Source organism: Lissotriton vulgaris, chromosome 1_1 (genome assembly GCF_964263255.1).
Source record: "Lissotriton vulgaris chromosome 1_1, aLisVul1.2, whole genome shotgun sequence".
Taxonomy (NCBI): Eukaryota; Metazoa; Chordata; class Amphibia; order Caudata; family Salamandridae; genus Lissotriton; species Lissotriton vulgaris.
In genome coordinates this window covers 585,988,016-586,011,924 of record NC_141685.1, presented here as the reverse complement: position 1 = coordinate 586,011,924, position 23,909 = coordinate 585,988,016, and the positions used below count along the sequence as shown (strand labels likewise).

The following is a 23,909-nucleotide window of genomic DNA, read 5'->3' as shown; positions in this document are numbered from 1 at the left end:
TGCTGTAAGTGCACAACAGAGTCAAATTCAGCCACGCCCATCCTCCACTTCATCTGGCATTGAAAGTAGCACCTCCACCACCAGCAGACATCTCCAGTCCCCAGTTTGGGACTTCTTTAGTGTTAGCAAAAAGGCGGAAAACATGGTTGTTTGTTTGATTTGTAAAACTGTAGTTAGTCGGGGTAAGCTTGGTACCAACTATGGTTCCGGAGGCCAGAGAGGTTATCTCCAAAAACACCACACTATCACTTGGGAGACGCACATAAGGAAGATCCGGGAAGCCAAAAGTACAACAAATCCAAATGTATCCATTCATATTGCATCTGATGGTGACGAGGGGCTGATCATGCGGGGGGAAGTGAAGAAGCGACAGACATTTTTTCTGGTACACCCAGTACCCCTGGCAGCAGCACTGCAGTGCTAGCGCCCACACGCTCTACCACAGCAACATGTATGAGGTACACTAAGAGTCTGGGAGAGACACCAGTGCGAAAAAGTACACGAATGAGCCTAACTGGGTTGAAGAAGTCTGAATCATCATCATCACATATAAAAACGGTCCAGACCACCATTAAAAGCATGTTTTGGTCGGAGTCAATAGTAAATTAGGCCAGCAAGGGGTTTTGTTTATATTATCAGATCTCAGCTCGTGCGGAACTTAAATTGATTGATAACTCGCACTATTATGAACTGCTGGCTGAGGAAAATGAATTTGTAATGCAAGCAAATAATGTTACCACACTAACATTATATGAAATAATACAATAACCAGATATTTAGAGTCAGAAAAAGTTTGTTATTTACTTAAAGACAAAAAATTGATCATTTGATAAAATAGGGTACAAAAGGATGTAAATTAAGATATACAGGGAGTATGTTACATGTTCCACTGGTATATCAAAACAAGGTCTAAAGTGCTAGAAAAATAAAAAACATTGATTTCAAATCAGACAGTAGATGAAAATCAATCGTGGTAGATGAATCAGGTGCAGAATTAGACACAGGTGTCGACGTTTCGGTCTTTGCGTTATTATTTCATAAGACCATCATCAGGACAGAGAATAAGAGCATTTGAATGTAGACCCTCTGGAAAAATGTAATAAAATAACATAATATTATGACCACACTATCCACCTGACAACAGACATGTGGACCAGTTGCCAATCCGTGGATTACATGTGCATCACTGCACACAGGGTCTCTTTTGCAGGGGTTAGAGAAAAGATGTCTACAGGTGTTGACTATGCCACAATTTTTCAAGCGACTCAGAAACATGCAACAGTAGCCATGTTTGCCATAGAGAAATCTCATACTGCATTAAACATTTTGTCTCTAAATGGCTGGTGCCAAGAAGTCGCTTGATTGGTAATGTTTCCACGGATAATGGCAGTAATATAGTTAAGGCCATGCATGATGGTGGCTACTTCAGAGTGCCGTGTTTGGCGCACTGCATTAACATTATTGTTCAAGATTTCTTGAAAAGAGAAAATACAGCCAGCAAGTTACTGACCACCTGCCGAAGAATCTGCACACATTTCAGCCATTTTTTTAAGGCCTGGAAGGAGATGAGGATCATTCCACGTAGCAGTGGAGGGCCAATCAAAGGACTCATCCAGGAGGTGGCAACACGTTGGACCTCAACCTTCTACATGCTTAAACGTCTGTTTGAGCAGTACATGGTAATCAATGAGTATGTCAATAGCATTAACATACGGTCTGCTGCTATGAAAGACATGAGGCTAGAGCAGGAGGAATGGGACCTAGTTAAAAGCCTGATAGACATGCTTCGTCCTTTTGAGGTCTTCACCCGTGAAGTCAGCAGGGAAGACTGTAGTTTGGGCAAAGCTATCCCATTGTTGTTCATGCTAGAGCAACAACTGAACGTGGTGTCTTCAACGTTCCAAGCTGATGTTCACAAACAGGACGCATAACTGTTGGCGGAGAGCTTATTAAGCCAACTACTTGTCAATAAAAGGCTTAATAAAATACATTCAGAACAACATTACATTTGTGCCACTATTCTGGATCCACGGTACAAAAAGGCACTGACCAGCAAAGTATTCATTCCTTTTGATGAAGAAGATGTTTCAAAGTACAAACATTGGCTAGCTGTGTCAGCAACTCGGTTCAAAAAAGAGCGGCAGGAAATTGAAGGAAACACCACAAGTACAACTGAAGCAGCAGGCCATCCGGCGTCAAGGTCCACTTCTGTGGCCGAAGGCAGTCACTTTCCCTCACAGCCGTTACCAACAGCAGCAACAGTATCCTCGTCGTCATCACCTGCACCAGGCCCAGCCATAATATTGCCGGATGCGGGTTGGAAAACTCGGCAAGGGTTTGCTCGCTCCAGTGTTGATGCAAAGGAAACACATGGTACGCAAAGTGGAGTACCACCCAGGGAGGCCCCTGAGTGGATGGTGCAGGCCTATGTGGATGACCCAACAGAGGTCTACATTGATCGTGACCATTGGTGTATTGGAATGGGAAAAGGCCTTACTGGCCACTGCTCAGCAGGCTGGCTATAAATTATTTGTCTTGCCCACTTGCAAGCGTGTCTTCGGAATGAGTTTTCAGTGCTGCTCGTGCCATTGTCACTTGAAAAAGGTCCCGCCTCTCGCCCACAAATGTGGAGAGGTTAACAGTGATCAAGATGAATCAGCACTTCATACCACCAGATTATAAAATATGTGAATCCATGCAGGAAGAAGAGGACACCAACTTAGGTGACGGAAGCTCTTCTCTGTTAGCTGACCTACTCCATGTTCAATTCACAGAGTTTGAGGACGAGCTCTACTTCCCTGACAACTAGGCTTGAAAAACTTACTCTTTGTTTTCTTCCATCCTTTTTGACTTATTTCTGTGTGTCTTTCTTTGATTTGCAACTTTTAGCACAACAAAACTTTAATCACAACAAATCCATCAACTGCACTGTCTTCGTCTTATTTTCCATATTGAAGGTGGTGCTGTCTGCATTCCTGAAGTTCACAACTCAGTCATGCTCCTCTATCCTCCTCCTCCAGACTCCCCGTATCAATTTCCCTCAAGGTAGATGTATATATGTATATATATATTCACTGAAAAAACCATAGGTTTCACACCAGTTATAGTTAGCTGGACATTTTACTCATACAAAACCATTGAAATTCCCCCGTTATAGTTAGTTGTACTCACTATAACTTGCGCGCCCGCAATCCCCTGCTGATATATATATATATATATCAGACCATACCATATTCATAGTAAGACCGGCACTCTGAGAGTTGTTGAATTATTATTTATTTAATACTTCGCACAGCAGTATATACAGCGTCAATGCCATTTCGGCTTTGACAGCCTCTGTCACTGCACTTGTGCAAACAAGAATTGGCTATTAAACAGTTTATTGTCATCGACACTAAAAATGACCTGATAGTTGTGCAGAGAACATGGCGGTCATCTTTGAATGTATTCCATTAATACAATACAAACATAAATATTCCCAAATGCATTGTGATGTTAGCATTATGGTTTCTAAATCTACATTAATAACATATTTCAAATATAAATCAATATTTTCCTATACCTTTTTATATCACATATGCATACTGGTCAAGTGCCCAATATAACTAACACATTATCTGACTACAGCTTACTCAGCAAGTGCCAAGATACCAGGCCAACTGCATACATAATTTAAATCCATCATATAATCTATGTGTTAAATTTCCTAATATCAATCCTGAATAGTTAAGCAAATTCAAATTAAAACGTTTAAACCATCATAACAATATACAAGGCAAGTGCCTAATATATATACATATATTTTTATTTCACTAAAAAGGCAAAGATTACAGGGACGTTATAGTAAGTCACAGAGTTCACTCTTACAAAACCACTGAAATTCAGTAGTTATAGTTACCTGAGCTAACTATAACTTACGCCCCGCAATGCACTGCTTATGATCTCACATATTACATCACCCATGACATGGCCAGTTACATCACTCATATGATTACAGATGACATCTCAAATGACTTCACTGACGACATCCTCCAGTGAATGTTAGGTTTTCATAAAAGTTTTTGAGACTTATAAATATATGCTAAGTGTTGGACTTTTGGCAAGTTCACCCCGAAACTTTTTGAGTTCTCCTAGCCTGTTTCTGTAACCTGGTGTTGATGATTTTAGGCCTCTGCGCACTTTTTCACTGTGGTCCAGTGTAAGGTGTGTGCGCTTTTTGTGTATGTGTGGTGAGACTGGCCTGCCCTCCGATAGGAATGCATGGGGGATATGTGTGTCTCTGGTAGTTCCTGAAGTGAGAGGAGCGCAGGGGCAAGTTTGGTATGTGTGGACTCGTGAGAATAACTGCTGCGCAATGGTGTGCGCAGATTGATTGTGGCTAGTGGGAAGTGCCACTTTTAGAAGTTGGCATTTGTGTGTGCAGTGTCTGCCTGCCTGATGTGAATTGTATGTCTGGCTTGTGATTGACAGGGGCTGGCTAGTGTTCTTGGCTCCAGGAGCCAGGATGGGTCTGCCCGGTGGTGAATAGGGAGATCTGCATGTAGATGGGAGGGAGGAGTTGCACCTGGGACCTGAATAGGGCTGTGCCTTCCCTCCACAATGCTGGCTCCACCCTCTGTAATGCATCTAATGTCCCTGGCCTGCCTTATGAATAGCGGAGAGGAGCTGAGCTAAACAAAGTGCTCAAGTGCTCCTAAACAGGTTGTATCTGGTTCTCTCCTAGCCCTGTGCTGTGTGAAAATGGGAAATGGTGTATAAAAGAAGGGGCTGTGACCCCATGTAAATGTTCTGCTTTGGGATCCAGATTGCTGCAGGGCATGCTGCTGCTGGGGCCCAGGAGGACTTGCCAGGAGGGCTGCCCCCCTTGGCCCAGCTATGCCCTGGAACCTTTTGCCTGCGTTTCCTGGTTTGCAGACTTCTGGGACCTTTGGCTTGGTGCTCTTTACTCCTGGGTTTTTGCTTTGACTAGCGCCTTGGGAGCGCTACATTTATTTTCATGCCAGGAGGAGGGCGGTGGCGCCGCAGCGCTCAGTCCATCTTTTGCCCTAGAGGGTACACCTCACATAGGGATTCCCCCATCATGCAGTGATGGCGGGTGCCATGCCGATTATCTGGATGTAATTGCGCAGGTGCCCACCCCGTGACTTTGCCGATGTTTAAGTTAAGCAGGTGCCCACCCTGCGTCGTGGCATGGTATGTTAATTGATGCGCGGGTGCCCACCATGCAACTTTGCTTAATTAAGCGGGTGCCTACCCCGCTGCACAGTTTTAGCACGGAGGGAGCATACCCCTCATTTCCCCCGAGAGCCAAGATTGCCGCCGCCGTCCGCGGCCCGCCTGGTTGTGGGCGGGGCCGCCAGACGGAAGCAGAAGTGACACCGCGGCAGGAGGGGAAGCTCAGCTGCGTCATGAGGAGGACGGGGGCCCACCTTGCCTCCTTGAGTGCCGGTAGTAAGTCCAGGGACCTGGCCTCTTTATGCTGGGTGCCCTGTAGGGACATGGGGGGAGTCTCAATACCCTCAATGTCTGATCCCCACCTACACTCACCACTACACTCACTTCTACAGAAACATACACATACTTACTGTCTTAAACAATCACTTATATAAACAGACACTTATTTATGCATGAACTCTTCCAATCTCTCACTCTCACATACACTCACTTATATACACCACTACTCTCATATACTAGTTTAAAACATATGTAGTTATTCATAAAGACACTGTGAGCCAGTCATTCATTCACTAACACACCCATATACACACTCATCCACCATACAGTCCTGCATACATGCTGTCTTCAGAACATACAAGCAGTGAGTCACTCATTCATGGAACTATGCACTACGTAAGACCCCCCACTGATCCATTCAGACACTCAGACATTCATACAGATACTCATAAAAACAACTAATAACCAATAACCCATATAGACACTCATGTAGCTATTCACCAACCCATGCAGAAACTTATATACAAAGTGAGAGACTGATACTGATTATTATATATTTAAACATTACTCACTAACCCATATATTCATTAAGATACTCTTGATCAATGAGTTATACAATCAATTTAAAAAAAATAATCATCCATTTAGACACTTATATACCCATTTATTCTTCCTTTGACCTTTACATATACATATATAAAACATATTTAATTTTCAAAAAAAGCACACATTCACTGGATCATTTGAAATGTTATTAGCGATGCCATGAGTGATGTCACTGACCATGTCATGAGTGATGTAATATGTGATGTCATCAGCAATGCATTGCGGGCACGTGAGTTATAGTTAGGTGAACTAACTTTAACACCTTCGCTGCTGGGCACATTCCCCCACTGTGCTGGGAGGAGAGGGGGGCGCGAACTTCGCCCCCAAGCTCATGACAAGCTCAGCTCATCATGCAGCACAGTGCTCGTGTGCTCATGATGAGCTGAGCTCGTCATGACCACACCCGTTTTCATAGAACGCTCGCACAGCAGGGCAATTAGCCCAGCATGCGAGCGTTCTAACGGTCATGACAAACTCAGATCGTCATGAGCATCGAAGGAGATAACGGGGGAATTTCAATGGTTTTGTATGAGAGAAATATCCAGCTAACTATAACACCCCTGAAACCTATGCTTTTTCAGTGAATTTCTAAGGTGTTTAAAAATGCTAATTCCTAACTATAACGTGCCTAAAACCTATGGTTTTTTAGTGAATATATATATATGTATATATATATATATATATATTAATATATATATATATATTATATATATTATATATATATATTAATGTGTATTTATATATATTACTGAGAAAGAGTAGGAGAAAACAATGTCACAGAGTCACAAAAAATCTTGAAAAAATACTCACATAAAAAAGTGCACATGTTTATCTTCTTGTTACTCACTATTCACTAAGGTACATCCGGTTCTAGGTATTGGTCTGTTCAGGCAATTTATGAGCATAGTGGATGGTAGCGGGGCAGAGGCTGCGATGGTTTCCCCTCTCTTTTTTCGGGGGGGGTCAACATCTCCTCTGCCCGTGATCTTTCCAGCTCAGCGTATGTGTAAACAAATTTGTGCATTTATAATGGGATGCTGCGATCTGGGTATTAGAGCGAAAACATTTACGCTATAATATTATTCTCGCATACTATAGATCTCATCCCGAATGAACGGTGTTGTGCTCATCTATAGATTTATTTACAATGCACTGTACAGTCATGGTTTTAACATATATATTTATATATTTATGATATAGGATTCATTAATTTATATATATTTTCTTGTATGTATTAACTTATTAATCAGGTGTTATACATGACTTTTTGTACAGGGTATATATTGTATATGGTATATATGTGTTAAGTATGATCTTCTTGAAGCACATTGCACTTTGCACATCGTTTTGGACTTGCACAATTGGATTCATCCATTGATCTTTGTTTACACTGTGTATATATATGTAATTGCATTTGCACTTTATTTGATACAGTATCCACCGTTACAACATGACGTTAACCCAGGGATTATCCCGAGATGTGTTTGAAATTCACAGTCTGTTGTCTGTATCTATGAGTGGGTGCATCATGTGACCATAAACCTACCAATTGGAATGTATTCCCACTTAGCACTAGCACTTTAAAAATTGCCTTTTTCCCAGCGTGCGTCATGTGATCAAGGCCTCTGTGTAGGCCGAAACGTCATGCTGTGTGCCGCTTCCTCGAAGGTACAATAAAGAAAAGATTACTCACTGCACCTGAGGTCTCCTTCCTTCTACCTGCGCAGCGGTCTCCAGCATTTGGGCTCCGGGCGAAAGGCAGCTGAGGATTGTTTCATATATATATATATAGCCCGCCGAACCAGTGGCTTGGGATCAGCTACGAACTCTGTGTTTATGTTGCAAAAAACCCTTGCCCACACGAAGAACACCGCCTGAGGCACTGCGGCAGGAGGAGTGCCTACCCGGGACACCAGTCGAGGTACGAGGAAGGGAAGCAGGGAGCTGTGTTCGCTTGTATCGGACCTGACGGGTGAGACCGAGTGACACACCACGGGAGCTGCTATCCAGGCGGAAGGGACATCGTGTCAATCGGCAGAGACGCGTGAGAGTACAACATTACTCACAGCGCCAGCAGACGTGCAGCCCGAGAAGCAAATCGGGAATTACGAGTGAAGGTAATACCGTAAACAACAATGGCAGACACCAGAAACAGCAAGCGGAAGGCGGCAGCGCTGCAACTTTTTGACAAAACGGCACGCATTGAGGAGGGCGGACAGAACATTACTCCCGCACCCAATGCGCTAAAAGATAAAAGAAAACTATGGGACACGTTGTGGAAAGTGCTAAAGAAAGAACAGTCCAAGTGGTGGGAAGCAACGGCTTTGCAACACTACGTGGATTCTAATCGTATACCTCGGGGTTTGCGCATATTTATAACCCCAACACTCCAACAACCTGACCCGGAATTGATATCGGAATGGATGGAAAATAACCACAATTGCTCCATGAATATGTTGAAGCTACTAATTAAATTTGCAGAAAAGGAAAGTACCAAACTTACTCTAGAGAGCGAAGAAATAATTGTGATGCTTAAGGAACTATTAAGCAATGAAGAATTTGAGACTGAAATGGAGAAAATGAATAAAAGATTGGGAAAGCTGGAGGAAGAAATTAAAATGAAAAAATTATCCAAGTTTGAAAGAGACGAAATCGACTATAAAAACGGCCAGATTTTGACCTTTGGTAAGAAATTCGAGAAGTTGAGAAATGAACAGGCCAGCCAGGCCAAACAAAATACGAAACCAGTACAAGGAGCGGAAGGAGGGGAAGAACCAACAACCTCAAGCAGTGGAGTATCTGAAATAACGAAACAAATCCTGCAGTGTGATTCTGAAACAACCAATAGTGAACAAGGAAATGAAGCAGAAGTATTAAAAGCCCGATTTTTAAAGGAATACGAGTTGCTGACAATAGACAAGTCAAATACAATGACCATCAGCGACAGCCCGGCAAGAGGTCGTGGCAGAGGAGGAAGAGGAGGCAGAAAACAAAACTACTCCATGCAATCAGACAGCCCAGTGGGAACCAGAACAAGGGGCAGGTTTGCCAAGAAAACATGAAGACGCGAACCGTGGTAAATCTTTCTAACTATAAACTTAATAATGTTGAATTGGATGTTTTAATGCTAGGCCTATCATTTTGCCCTACGTCTAGATTCAATTATACGGAAAGTAGGATAGATTTATTCCACTATGTAAGAAAACTGAAATTGAAGAAGTGGTTTTCTAACAAGCCCAAAAAACAGGATACTGAACAACCCAGTTCACTTTTGGATGTCCAAATAAATGACATTGAGACTTTCCAAGTGGCTCAAGAATTGGCAGGAATAGTGGATACAACCTTTCCTGTAGATTTGACTGCAGAAACTCCTTTTAAACCTAAATCTGTGTTTTTGCCTCAGATCAATTGTGAAGCAATAAACTGCTTTGAGAAAGGGATGGTTAATGAACTAAAGAAACTAAAAAATCACAGAACAAACCAAAGAACAAACTTAAACCCTAAACAGCAAAAAGCCTTGAACACATTAGAATCGAATCGTGATTTTGTAATTAAGCAGAGTGATAAAGGGGGAAATGTGGTCATTTGGCCTGTAGACATGTACAAACAAGAGGGATTTTCACAATTATCCGATTCCAGTAGGTACTGTCAAACCACCAGATTAATCTATAATCAGGCAATGTCAATGGTGGAGAAACAGATCACAGAATGGAAGGATGAATGCATAATAAGCTCGGATGAATTTTCCTATTTGGCATGCAAATACCCTAAACTTCCTGTATTATATTTGCTCCCTAAACTGCACAAAAACGCCCAACGACCACCAGGGAGGCCCATTGTCTCTTCATGTGGGAGTGCTTTGGAGAATACATCCAAATACGTAGATTACTTTCTCCAACCCCTGGTCCAATCCCTCCCATCCTATGTCCGAGACACCAGCGATTTCCTTAGACATATATCAGGCATGGAATGGTCTTCTGAGTACTTCATGTTAGGACTGGATGTTTGCAGTCTCTACACGAGCATTCCACAAACTTTAGGCCTTGACACATGCAAATACTTTCTCCACAGCAGACCAGCAAGTTATTTACATCATACAGAGATGTTGCTCAAAATGATAGAGATGTGTTTGAGTAATAATTTTTTCCTTTTTGATAAGAACATCTACAGGCAGATCCAGGGGACGGCTATGGGAACCTGCTTCGCCCCCAGCTTTGCAGGTCTGTACCTGGGCTGGTGGGAGGAGCAGGTGGTCCGCAACATCGATCTTTTCAAAACCCATGCCGTCCTCTGGTTACGCTACATAGATGATATCTTCTGTGTGTGGAGTGGCTCTGAGGCACAAGCCATTGAATTTGTAGAGATCCTCAATACTAATGATATGAATCTCCAATTCACACACCAAATTAGCAAAGATACTATGGAATTCTTGGACCTTAAACTGGAGACAAAAAATGACACCATAGAAAGTTCACTATTCAGAAAATCTACGGCTGGCAACAGTCTACTACATGCTGACAGTTGCCATCCACACAACCTCATACAAAGTATACCTTTTGGGGAGCTTCTGCAGGCTCGCAGAAATTGCAGTACCATCAGCAAATTTGAAAAAGAAAAAAACATCATGCAAGAGCGTTTCCTAGCACGTGGCTACAGTGCTAAAACTGTGACAAAGGCGATTAAAAAAGTAGAAGCTCTCAATCGCCACGAACTACTGTTCCCTAAGGAACCCGATGCAGTCATTAAGCCTAAAGAAACTATAAGGTTTATCACTACCTATAGCACTCATGCATGGGAGGTTAGGAGGAGCCTAAAAAAGTTTTGGGAAGTGCTTAAAACAGATAAGGATTTGAATGATTGTATAGGAGATTATCCATCTCTCACTTTTCGCAAACCCAAGTCTTTAAGAGACCAATTATGTAACAACATGATCCCCACGCCCAAGAAAGAAAATGCGGTTAAAGGGTTTTTCACATGCAATCAATGCAAGGCCTGTAAATATAGTAGCAGCATCAAAACAGTGAAATTCAATAATGACGATGCCCCATGGGTTATACAAAAACACCTAAATTGCAACACGGAATATGTGGTGTACATTCTCAAGTGTCCTTGTTCCAAGTATTATATAGGAAGCACCATCCATCCAGGAAAGAAAAGAGTGTTAGAACACTTAAGGGCCATCACCAAGAATGATAAAACATACCCAGTCTCCCGACACTTTCAAGAGAAACACAACAGTAATGCCAATCTTATCAAATTTGCTGCCATCGATTGTGTTTTTCCTAATACAAGAGGTGGCAACAGATTGCTAGAACTCAGAAAATTAGAATCCAAATTTATAATCAGATTCAACACCATGGTGCCCCAAGGGTTGAATATGGATGAAGAGTTATCTGTACATTTACATTGAAATATATGTTTTGATTCAATTTGTTGATACATACCTGCCGTTGTTACTGCTTGCTGTTTTTAGAAATTTTGTGTGACTTCTTCAGTAACTTTTGTTACAATACGATGATTTTAATAGAGTTCTGTCTTTTTTCAAGGTAACAGATACTTGAGGAAGAAAAGATGAAGTGGCTATCTTTTGAACAGCTTGCCCACAGGGGCAGAACTCCAACTTCATTCTCTTATTTGATTTAGCCCACTGGGGCATTATTGAATCATGCTTACCTATATGTATGTGTTTATCAGGACCACCATGTTTCTTAAACAATTTAAGACTCTATGAGACTGAGGCTAACAGTGCGTAAATTGAGTGCTGATACTTTGTTTATACAGAGGTTTCGTTTCAGGAATTGTATGGTTTATTCCAAACAGTGTTGTGTAAGGTTGATAAAATGTTTTTTTCGTGAGATACTGAGAATTATCAATACTATTCACATATTTCAATTGACACCATTTTATACGAGTACAACACATTTTGCCCACTGGGGCATTTAATAACCAACGAAATAGAATTTCAGTCTCAATGTTGACACTGATTTCAGCAGTTATTCAAACCATTCACAGAAGCGAACTCAAATCAAACAGCACTCTTTCGGGAAGACATGAGCTATAACTCTCCCGTGGCGCGGTGGACTAATACACCACTGCTTAACGTTTTGACCAACAGGGGTTCAAAACCCACAAACGGCCGACCTTAATTTTCTTTTACGGTATTTACTTTAACCGTATTTATGTCGACCAGACTTAAGCACTATTCCTCATTTTGAATTTTTCACTTGTGAGATGGTCTTAATTGTTTTAAATCATTGAGTGCCATTTGAGTGTGTCACTCGAACGCTATATGTATAAAGTAGCGAGTTCCTAAATATGCTCAAATACTGTTCTGGAAATGCTAGTCATTGATCTTCCGTTGATACTTAAAAACCTTGAACAATTTTATCAATACTGCAAATACTCATATGATGTATAATATGGAAAAGTATTTTGTTTATGTTTACTACATCACGTGACCTGTTGATTAACTTTATTAACTAAGATGTAATGCACAAAGTTTGCCCGTGACGAAGGAGTGTTCCACTCCGAAACGCGTAGGACGTTTTTGTGTCTGAAATAAATCTGCACTAAAATAGAGAAAAAAGGACGTTTTTGTGTCTGAAATAAATCTGCACTAAAATAGAGGCCACGGCTCCTGTGTGATTCCTTTTGATTTACGAGGAAAGGATTGCGCCGGATTTCACGTGTGAGTAGTTTGGGGGTGGCTACCCCAGCCGTGAGCCCGCCGAACCAGTGGCTTGGGATCAGCTACGAACTCTGTGTTTATATATATATATATATATATATATATATATATATATATATATATATATAAATATATATATATATAATATTTATGTTATTTCAACAGTTATTTTCTTTGGGAAAACCTTGAGGGATCTACACCACTGACTCCTTGCTGAACTCAGATTTCAGGAATCTATCGCTTTTTAGGATCACTATTTGGTTTCATCCCGGTTTCCACTACATACTTGAAGTAGGTTGAAAGCACAAAAATTAGGAAAAATGCAAAACCCAGAAAAAAAGAGCTTTTTTGATTCAACTCCACCAGAATTTCACATCATAGCCTAGTTTTTAAATTTATTTTTGGGAAGTTCTAATCTTTGACACAAATTGTCTCCTCCCCTATATACTGTCCCCCATATCGCCCCCCCCCCCCCACCCCCACCAAACGGAAATACTTGTATAGCACACTACTCACCCGCAAGTGTCTCAAGGCGCTTGTACAAATACCGCTATGGAACCCATCCTGGCTTTCCCTGTGAGGCGTCCAATCCTGGGCAGCCCCAAGGTGGTGGCCAGGCATCCTTAGCGTTGTGGGGGCTGTTGTGGAGATTAAGCAAGCTATTGCCCAGAGTTGCAGAGTGGGACTCCATGATTGGAATAGACACTGAGGCGAGAATTATCAGGTCCATGGAATTTTGAGTCCAAGACCCGCTGAGGCATTGAACCCTGGTCCCAGGCTAGACTCGGCATCAGGGTCTGCCGCTGTAATCATTGAGCCACACTTCTCCACATCTTCTTTAAACATCTTTGAAATTGAATACACACAAAATAACACGTCTTCCTGTAAATCAGCATTTTTCAGCACATTATCACAAACGATATTTTGCTGTTAATCCCTGGTTAATACTGACTCCAGCACAAATTATTATTATTTTTTTTTTTGCAGATTTATATAGCACGAGCTCGAACCGAAGATATTGGAGCGCTTTACATGAGCACCAGTTATGTTACACAGGGACACATTCGTTTTTGGCAGGTACGGGGAGATGAAGTGATTTGCCCAGGATCACAGGATGCCGAGTAAAACGCACAGGCTCGAACCTGGTTCCCCGGCTTCAAAGTGCAGCTCTGCCCTAAGGTCACATCCTCTCTTACGTTTAATTGCACAAAAAAATACATGTTATTTCTAAATACAAATACCAATCGTAGTCAATACATGCAATTAACACACTAAAACATTTAAAATATTCAACTGGAATCAACTAGAACTGCCCGCATAGTTTTTAATGCGTGTTCAAATTTCACATTCAGAAATCGTCGGGTCCAGCAGAAAACATTGTTACTGGTCAACTGGAATTGGCTCTAGGGGTATCGTATTTGTAGCAAAGTCAAAATACCTTGAACGGATAAAAAAATGAAGCAGTGGTCTTACCCCAGCAGTTTGCGGCCTGGTCTGACTGGCGGTCATATTCCTTCGTGCCCGACTGCACAGACCTCCCTCACAGCTCTCCTGCCTCGACCGCCATACTTTCCGAGTATGGCAAGAATTTCGCTGAAGTCTTGGAGACGTTATCTCCTGTTCCACCTCAGGCCTTCAGGAGAAAAGAAAGCCGCTGTGCGGCGCCGAGTGTTTGGGTAAGTAACAAGCTCCAGGATACATTTCCACCGGCTTTGCTTTCAAACTGAAATCCGCCACACCTCAGTGGCTCGATTTGGCAATCTCTTTCATGTTGGCCCTCCCTCCAGGCAATTCTCCGATTGCCACAGAAAGGAACTCGTCAGGGAGCTGCGCAAATATACATAGTCTTAATCAATCTAGGTTGTTATTACATGACGTCGTCCAAAGAAAATGTATATGTGCAGGCCAGCTATCGAGTTCCACTCCACAGCATTTACATTACCACCATACACACTGACTCAGTTTAAAAACTAAAAAAGAAAAAACACATTACTCGTACATGTCAAGGGGACTCCTAAAACCAGACCCAGACCAGACATCTAAAACCAGACCCAGACCAGACATCTAAAACCAGACCCAGACCAGACATCTAGACCCGGACCAGACATCTAAAACCAGACCCAGACCAGACATCTAGACCCAGACCAGACATCTAAAACCAGACCCAGACCAGACATCTAAAACCAGACCCAGACCAGACATTTAAAACCAGACCCAGACCAGATCCAGACCCAGACCAGACATCTAAAACCAGACCCAGACCAGACATCTAAAACCAGACCAGACATCTAAAACCAGACCCAGACCAGACATCTAAAACCAGACCCAGTTGACAGTCTCAGAAATGATGCGCAAATATTTAGCAGTAGAAAAATAACGAGTTTATTATTTGTTTTATTTCTTTCGAGTTTATTATTTGTTTTATTTCTTTATTAGGGTTTTTGTATCGCTCAAACTTTAAGGTTTGTAGTGAACGAATCATTATCTTTAGATCGACCTGCACATCATCTACATATTGTGATAGTTTTTATCATCTAGGTCAGAGGCCAAGAGCTTAGTTACCTCCAGTTGCCAGTGCTCTGAAAATCATTCCCAAACTTAATGTACACATTTGCTGACAGTTACACATAACATTAGTTTACACATGTGTGCCTGTTGCATGTACTGCTGGTACTTTGCACACCTCCGGGGCACAATGGTATTACAGAAGGGAGCCGCAGATGCTTGTACAGCCCGTTCTGGCATACTGATAACGGTGGCACACACGTAGCGCCAGCACTGTCTTCAGAGGGTGTTCATCCTTTGGGTGAGGGTGTGGCCCTATGCAAATCTGGGAATCCCTTTGCCTCTGCACTTGTGCTGTATTATAGACAGTGGCACACCTGCAAACAGGACCTTAGGCGACGCACTCACAGTGCGCCACAAAAAGGTCAGTGCCCCTCCCGAGGCAGCTCTCTGGAGGGGGGAAATGGGGTACTATGGACACCTCAGACATCCCCATGCGAGCGGGTGCAGTCACTCACACACGCTCCGACTGGTTATGGAAGCTGCATGTGGAAAATGTTCACACATGAATATTGACTTGATACACCTGGCCTGGCTCTTCCAATTAGTAGCTTACTGGGGCCAAACTTACACAGAAACTAGAGATTGTGCTGCAATGTGAGATGGAGTTTTCCCTCTTGTGACTTTGTAAAGGGTGCTGTACCCCACTGAGGTGCTTCACAGCCCTTGTGCTGGCGAAGTGGTCCCAATTCCAGGGTAGCAAACTGGATCAGAGATACTCTGTTCTGCAATGACATCTCTGGCACACGTAAACTGCTGAAGCCTTCCGCATCTAGGACTACAGACATATGAAACATTGTCCGAGTACGTGGGATCTCAGCCTAGGACTTACCCTTTAATATGCAGAATAGGTTTGAAGATGGTAAAGTGCAACATCCTCTATCGATGAAGCTATGGTTACAGATTGCGTTCGTGAAGTGCTGCCTGAAGTAACTACTACTTACTGCACTGAAGAGTGAGCTGCCTTATTGTAAGATTATATGGCCAAACAATTTTAACCAGAAAATGGTGTACTGTTTGATGCCCAAACAAAAGAAAGATGGAGTAAACACATATTCGATTAAAGCCGCATTCATTCATTGCAAACATTGTTGTCTGTCCTTTTTCTAGATATAAAATAAGATTGTGTAAAACTCCAAAAATTAAATAAATGGGGGCTAGGAATATGGTCAAAACTGCATGAATGATAAAAGTATTAGACATTTCATTTTGTGAGTTTGAACGCTTTAACTGTTTTAAAAAAAAATGATTTACAATGTTATCATGTAACCGCACAAAGTACAACTTTAGGCATCACAGTTTACTTGGCACTACAGGTGCCATATATCTACATGCATGCACAATTGCCCTTCCAGCTCCTACACTTCCTGCTTGGGTTCCCCACACCCATAATTCTTACCTATAGTGCCTCTTCCAAACATCCCCTATGTATTATCTTGTGGTGGCATTAGACCGGCTGGACTACTCCAGGGGCTCCTCTCCGGCAGCGGGGCTTGAAGCTCATGCAGCATTCCCGTCCAATTATAAACAGTTCTCTTCCGTTTAGTCGTCCATTCTAACCTCTGGCATTGTCATTCTTCGGCTAGCCCCCATTCTCCTGTGTTGGTGTTCCATTGTGTATATGTAGGGCCCATAGGGGATAGCTATCTTATAGCAATCTGTCTGTTTGCTAACACTAACCCCAGCAGTGCAAATGTATAATAGACCCTACTCCCACTAGGGACAGGGTTATTTATCTGTATATCCAGTGGTGGCTGGTGACATTTGAAAGAGGTGGGCGTAAACGTTGCGGCGGAGTGCACTGTAGCGAGCGAGCCTGAGCTACATAAGAGCGGTTCTGGAGGGTACTCCCCAGAGAAAACTTTGGAAAGCGTGGGCAAATGGTGCATTTTCAAGCAATTTTGAGAATGGAAGAAGGTTAATAAAGCAATTGTGGTTTCAATTTAGGTAAAAAGGGGTTCTTTGGATTAGTGTTGGCAAATCAATAGTAGGCATTGGCATAAGTGCTGGGTACTATTACTCACTATGATGTAAAAAGTGAGAGGAGTTTTGGAATTTATAATGTGATCAACAGACCTTCACGCTTAACCTAACATCTGTCCATTGCCCACCCATTTCCCCATTCTGGAAGTCTTTGCCCAGGGCAACGGTAATGTGCCTGCTGCAAAGAAACAGGTACCAGGCAGATCACAAAAGTGCACAGAATGTAGATAGTTCAAAGGGTCAGTTAATGCTTTTGTCAGAGAGATGATTTTTGTACTTGCATTTTAAAAGTTACAAGCCCAACATAGCTGAGAGAGCTATTAACTGGGTCATCAAAGAGCTGCATACCACCACAGGTCTGTTCTCAGACCCACTGCCATACCTTTAGCTTTTTTCAGCGTGTACCCTTATTCCTGTACCATGTCCCTCTCTCCTTACATAAGCGCTCACATCGCTCTTCAGTATCCCACAATAATCGGTGCTGTTGTTTGACCTTTGCCTCTAAAAAGCTATAGCCCTTGCCACCGTGACCGCTACTCTGACCCCAACCCTGGCTGCCGAGCCTCTGTAATCTGACCCCCAGCTGCTGACACCGGAGCCTGTTCTGCCACCCCCACTCCCTCCACAACATGGGGCCTCTGCAGGGAATCCCCATCTTCTTTTTCCTGCCTGATTGACCACCCAGCCCCATCATACTGCCCCAGCCGTGCCTACACCTGCCTGGTTGACAGGTCAAAGGGTGGCATACCGTCCTCCTCTAACGCTGCCTCTACTGCCAAATCATCAGTTAAAGTGCCTACAGGCACACACTGGTTTACAACTTGGGGCTGCCCCCACCCCTTGACTCGGGCCTTGAAAGGCCCTGCTCCAGAATATTCATCTGCGGACGCCGGGAGGCTGTCTCTCCTTCCAGGCACCTTTGTTTTCCACACCGCATGTGGCCTGCACCTCTCCCGGACACCTACTTTTGCTGCAGTGCAACTGCAGCCACCACTCCGCCCGACCCTGCTCCCAAGAGGCGACTCCTGCCTGTGCCTACCCAGGCCTCATCTGAGAAGCCAGGCCAGAGGTCAGCATGCCCACAGCACATACCTAGAGTGCACAGGGTCTCCCGCACTGCCTCGTATATCTGCCAACCTCTGTACCTACAATACGCCAGTCTCGGCGGGCTCACAATTCTCAGGGAGGGGGGGGGGTGTAATGGGTCGCGCGGGTGCGAGGGGAAGGGGGTAATATTGCACAAATCCAGTCGCGGCTGGGAAGGGGGTGATGTCGCTCGGGAGGGGGGGGGGGGTTAAATATTAAATATTAAAAAGCCAAAACTTACCTCAGTCACCGCCGGTCCGGGTCCACGCCACCTCGGCTCCCCGACCCCTTGGCGCCTCACGTCACGAATGGGGACTGGCAGCCCCTCGCAGCCAATCCTGGTTCTTGGGGCACAGGTTTCTCTTTGCCCACAGCATGCCCATTAGGAGCCCAAAGGGCTCCTAATGGGCATGCGCAAAAAAGTTCAAACGCAAGTGTGCATGAGTGGGCACGGGTAGAAAATTCACCCTCCGTCCCCACTCATGCGCACTTGTGTTGCTTGCCCTGGTGACATCATCATGTCAGTCAACATGATGCCACCCCGCCCACTCCCTTCAGACTCTGAAGGGGGTGGGCGATGTGATGTCATGTTGACTGACATGATTGGAATGTCAGTTCTCCCGCTTTGGCGTCTTTGAAATGAACTTAAGTAAACTGAACTGATTCAGTTTTCTTAAGTTCAGATTTAACGCCGAGGCGGCTGTGGGAGGGCGGGGCGGCTACGCACCCACGCCCCAATGGACGCACCGCGCCTGTGTATATCAGTCACCTCCCAAAGTCGGCGCACAATGATATCTCTAGTGGGGCACCAACTCCTTACACTCCCAAGTCAAAGGGGGAAAATCGCCTCCCCCTTCTCACACCTGGGCACGTATTCAACCTAGTTGGATAGATTTCATGCAATATCGTCAGTGGCAAATAAGCACGATGCAGGGCATATAAATGTGCCAGCTTAAAAAGTTCATTAGAAGAACCCCAGAGGGTCCATGAGGACTCAGTCCCAGTCCTGTCTTGCCATCAGTGGTACCTTAGGCCTATCGCATTTGGGTGCACTATATAGTTGAGATATCGATCTCTGAGGAGAACCCATGTCCAGCAGCACCTCCAATGTCTGTGATGGGTCAGGCATTTATGGAAATCCAGTCCGCACCTTGCCAGATGTTTTGGTCAGCTTGGCAAATTGTAAAGACAAATCAGGGCCGAGCTCAAATGTCTCCTGTGCCTCTGTAAAGGTAATGCACATCTCTCGTGGATGCAGATCCCCTAGTGTTTTGCAGACGCGGAGACTGACATATCTATTGTAATGTGTAGGAGGGGTGTAGCCATCATATTGGTAAGTTTCTAGAGAACTGAGGTTTGCACAATGCAGACTTAATTGTTCGTTCCCATGTCTATGCTATCCACTTCACCACGTTGGGGCAGCCTCCATTCAAGAGAGCCCCATCCATAAGGCATCAAGGTAAATTTTCTGCACCTTTATTATTATTATTATATTTAATTTTATACAGCACGCAGCTACCCGGAGGTTTCCCGGCGCTTACCAGAAAAGAGAGGACAGTTAATTGCAGAAAAGGTCTCTAAGGAATCTATAGGGTCTAAAGATTGAATAACCAGGTCTTAAGATCTCTACGGAACCTAAGATAGCAGGATTCAGAACGTAGGGAGAGAGGTAATGCATTCCACAGGGAAGGGGCCAAGTAAGAGAATGAGGGACCGCCCATTCTGGCTCTCCTGATGCGAGGGACCTGATATCTTTCTTGGGTTGATGAACGGAGAGTACGGGAGGGACAGTATTGATGAACCAGAGTTCTTAAGTAGAAAGGGGCAATGCCTGACTTAATGCGATGCATGAAACAAAGGGCCTTGAATTTAGAACGGTTTTCAATGCGGAGCCAATGAAGGCTGCGCAGAGAGGCTGAGGTGGGAGAGATTCTGGGAAGATTACAGAGTAATCGAACGGCCATATTTTTAACTGTCTGAAGTTTACGCGTCACCTCCTTGCATGCACCCAGAAAAAGGACATTCCCATAGTCCAGCCGAGAAGTAATTAACGCCTGGACTACGGTTCTCTTGGTGTCATGGGGAAGCATCTAAGCATGGGCGAATTTTGCGAATTTGCGATCCGCGAATTTGCGGATTTGCGAATTCGTGATACGCAAAATTCGCGAATTTGTGCGAATTTTTGTTTTTTTGCGTGTTCACGGGGTTTTTTGCGTGTTCGTGGGGTTTTTTGCGTGTTCGCGGGGCTTTTTGCGTCTTCGCGAGCCGCTTGCATAGCGAAGTTACCCATGCAGTCGTTTATGGGAGAGGGAGAGATAGATAGATAGATAGATAGATAGATAGATAGATAGATAGATAGATAGATAGAAAGAGAGAGAAAGAGAGGGAAAGAGAGAGGGAGAGAGAGAACGAGAGAACGAGAGAAAGAAAGAGAGGCCGGATCTCTGAAGGGACAGATTCCTGAGTTGCCCCTACAGAACATACAGCTTTTTATTTTTAGCAAAATGCATATGAAAATTGTGCTGTAAAGGTCTCTTTTAGTTTAACCCCTCCTGACAACTCAAAATGGGTGTATTTGCCATCCTCTTCCTTCTTCCTGTTTTTTATATCTGTAAGTGCTTCCTGATGAGGTTTAATTCCTTGGACAGGTGCCTCGTTGCCTACTTGTAACTATTCTCTGACCCTGCTTCAAGGGTCAGAGCAGGGTCAGAGAATAGTTGCAAGTAGGCAACGAGGCGCAGAGGAAGCAATTAGCAGCAGGTGTCCAAGTTGAAGTTAATTTGTTTGTAACCCTTTTGTAAAAGGTTACAAAGAAATTAGGTTCAACTTTTGCACCTGCTGCTGTAACCCTTGCTTGGCTGAAAATTTGTCCCGGCTGATTTGCGGATTTTACCGCAATTTCGCGAGATTCGCGGATTGCGAAATCGCGGAAAATCCTCAAATTCGCCCGCGAAACGGATTTTACGCCCACCCTTAGAAGCATCCATATGAGCTTTCTCAGCCACCTGATGATGGTAACACAGGTGGCCGAGACCTTGATCACATGTTGCCTCATTGACAGCTGATCATCAAATACGATGCCTAGGTTGCGAGCTGTCTTGGAGGGAACGGGTAGGGAGCACAACTGCTGTGGCCTATGATTGGGGACCCCAGACAGTGGTATTGGGGCCAAACAAAAGAAGCTCGGTCTTGTCCCCATTTAATTTTAATTTGTTGTCATGCATCCAACTAGCTATGTTATTAAGACCAGAGTGAAGAGATGAAGTGGAGGAATTTTGACCTGTAGAGAGTGAAAAGATGATCTGAGTATCATCGGCGTAGGAATAGATGACAAGTCCGGCTTGCTCTGCAATGGTGGCGAGGGGTCTAACATATAGGTTAAAGAATAAAGGGCTCAAAATAGAGCCCTGAGGGACACCATGGGTGGAGTGATGAGTTTTAGAGGCTGAGGAAGGGGAGAAAACTTGGAACGTACGGTCAGAAAGATAGCTGGCTACCCAACTGAGCGCTGAGCCACTGATGCCGATGGATTTTATGGCAGTAAGAAGGATGGAATGGGAAACAGTGTCGAAAGAGGCACTCAAATCCAATAGGACCTTGCACCCGAGCCAGCAACAGTTTTTCCCCGTTAGACCCAACTGTGCATCACTTCGCAGCGTGCTGGAGCTGTGCCACTATATAGTATAGTTCCATGTCCGGTAAGGGAAGCCCTCCTTCTTCCATGTCTAGTTTCAGCACTTTCAGCCCAACTCTGCTGTTTTGTATCTAGGCATGTCTTTTATGACTGCCAATATCTCCTCTTTAGCAAGAGCCAACTAGATCTTCCAATCGTGAAGTCTCCACTCGCAGTAGGTTGAGACCCCCCAAACCTCATCAACTGATGTAGTATCACAGTTGTTTCATTGCTGATATAGCGCCTTCAGATACCTCAGGACTTCACTGTTGAGTAAGGCCTTTGTCATGAACGACCTGCCATCACCCATCACCAGGGATATGATCAGGTTAGGTAGTCATTCTCTCTGGAGAAATCAGGCCAAAAGTCTAACAGGCCTGTCCACCTCTTTGTGTAGTGACTGCCTGTACTCTTTCAGGGCAAATCTGTCCAATCTGTTTCATGTTTCACCTATCATATGCTTGTAGTCTACTGCCTTACCTTTCGATATGGGGTCATCCTGCTCCCTCCTTTGAAGCTGTGTCAAAGTATCTTCCTAAGACCTTAATTCCCTACATAGCTGTTTTTTAATTCTTTACACTTTAGTGAGGCACTCCCCATGAACGACAATGTTTTAACTGGCAGAATATCTCACAATCTTACGAATGCTCACTAGGAGTGCATAAAGAGCCAAGAAACATATACATCTATATGTGCAGATGGAACATCTAAGCAAATGTTGAGCAAATAAACAGAAATTAATAGAATTATTTTTCTGATTTTGATATTTAGATAAAGACATTATTTATATGGTTTATCAAACATGTGTCTTCTGGTATGTAGCAAAAAAACATAAATGTGGATCAGATACCAAAAGAACTGATATCCAGTGCAGGCCACTACCCCTCCCAGATGTGTGGACCACCTCATGTGTATCCACATTGTCAACCAAGATCCACACATCTTCTGGTCAAGTGAAAAAGCTAGACTGATGCTTGAGCCCCACCTGCAGCTTGGCGGGAAAGAGCAACATATATGTGATGTTCATAGTTTTAAGTTTCTGTTTGTTGGCCAGGAAGGAGCATCTTAGGGGCTGCACCTTGCAGGTATAATCTGGGAGTATTCAGATGGTGTGGCACTCATGCTTGGGGTCACCATAACTATGGGACCTTTGGAGAAATCCATCTCTGTCATGGTAATTGAGCACTCAAAGTCCTTGGAGGAGTGCCCAACTGAGGTTGGTGGGCCAACGCCCAATGAGCCTGCTCCTTCACAAAGAAGGTGGATAACTGAGTAGGATCCATAATGTTTCAAAGTCATTGTTCCAAGAAGGATTCTAGTTTGTTTCTCTCATGTCTATCGGGGAATCCAATAAACATTACTTGCATCTCTGTGACCTACCGTCTGAATCCTACAGGTGGCCACTAAGAATCTTTGTTTTCTCAGGTAATCTGTGGACCGTGGCCTGCAATTCTTTCAACTCTTTGGGCAAGCTCTGGACCATGGCTTGCGTCTCCAAGGATCTCTTTAAACTTTACGTACATTGGCACGCAGCCGATTACCTTCTATGGAGCAGAAGTCAATCTTGCCCTCCGAGTCTAGTTTGGTGAACTCAATTGCCACCAGGTCCAAACGGCACACCATGGACCTTCGTTTCCCTGTAAATTGATCAATGCTCATTTGCTGAGTCTTGAGGCCACTGTTTCAGCCCATGTCAGCAGCTTGGCCCCAGCACCACAAACACCAAGAGAAAAACGCAGCCTTGGAAGAGAACCCTCTTCACATAGATCCTGGAGAGTGTATCCAAGTGTCTCACCCAGGATTGAGTGGGAGAACTTCCCTAATGTCTTGAGGCCAGTTCCAGCCAAGCAGTTC

At 43.9% G+C, this 23,909-nt stretch overlaps 1 protein-coding gene across 1 annotated transcript in view; it reads right to left on the bottom strand.

Moving 5' to 3' along the window:
• LOC147747514 (spermatogenesis-associated protein 1-like) overlaps nt 1-14,412 on the bottom strand; it is a 496,200-nt gene extending 481,788 nt beyond the window's left edge. The window contains exon 1 of the mRNA XM_086953980.1: nt 14,222-14,412. Coding sequence (XP_086810106.1) covers nt 14,222-14,257 — 36 coding nt within the window. The 5' untranslated portion in view covers nt 14,258-14,412. The remainder of the gene's footprint in view (nt 1-14,221) is intronic.
• Between the last annotated feature and the right edge of the window lie 9,497 nt (nt 14,413-23,909).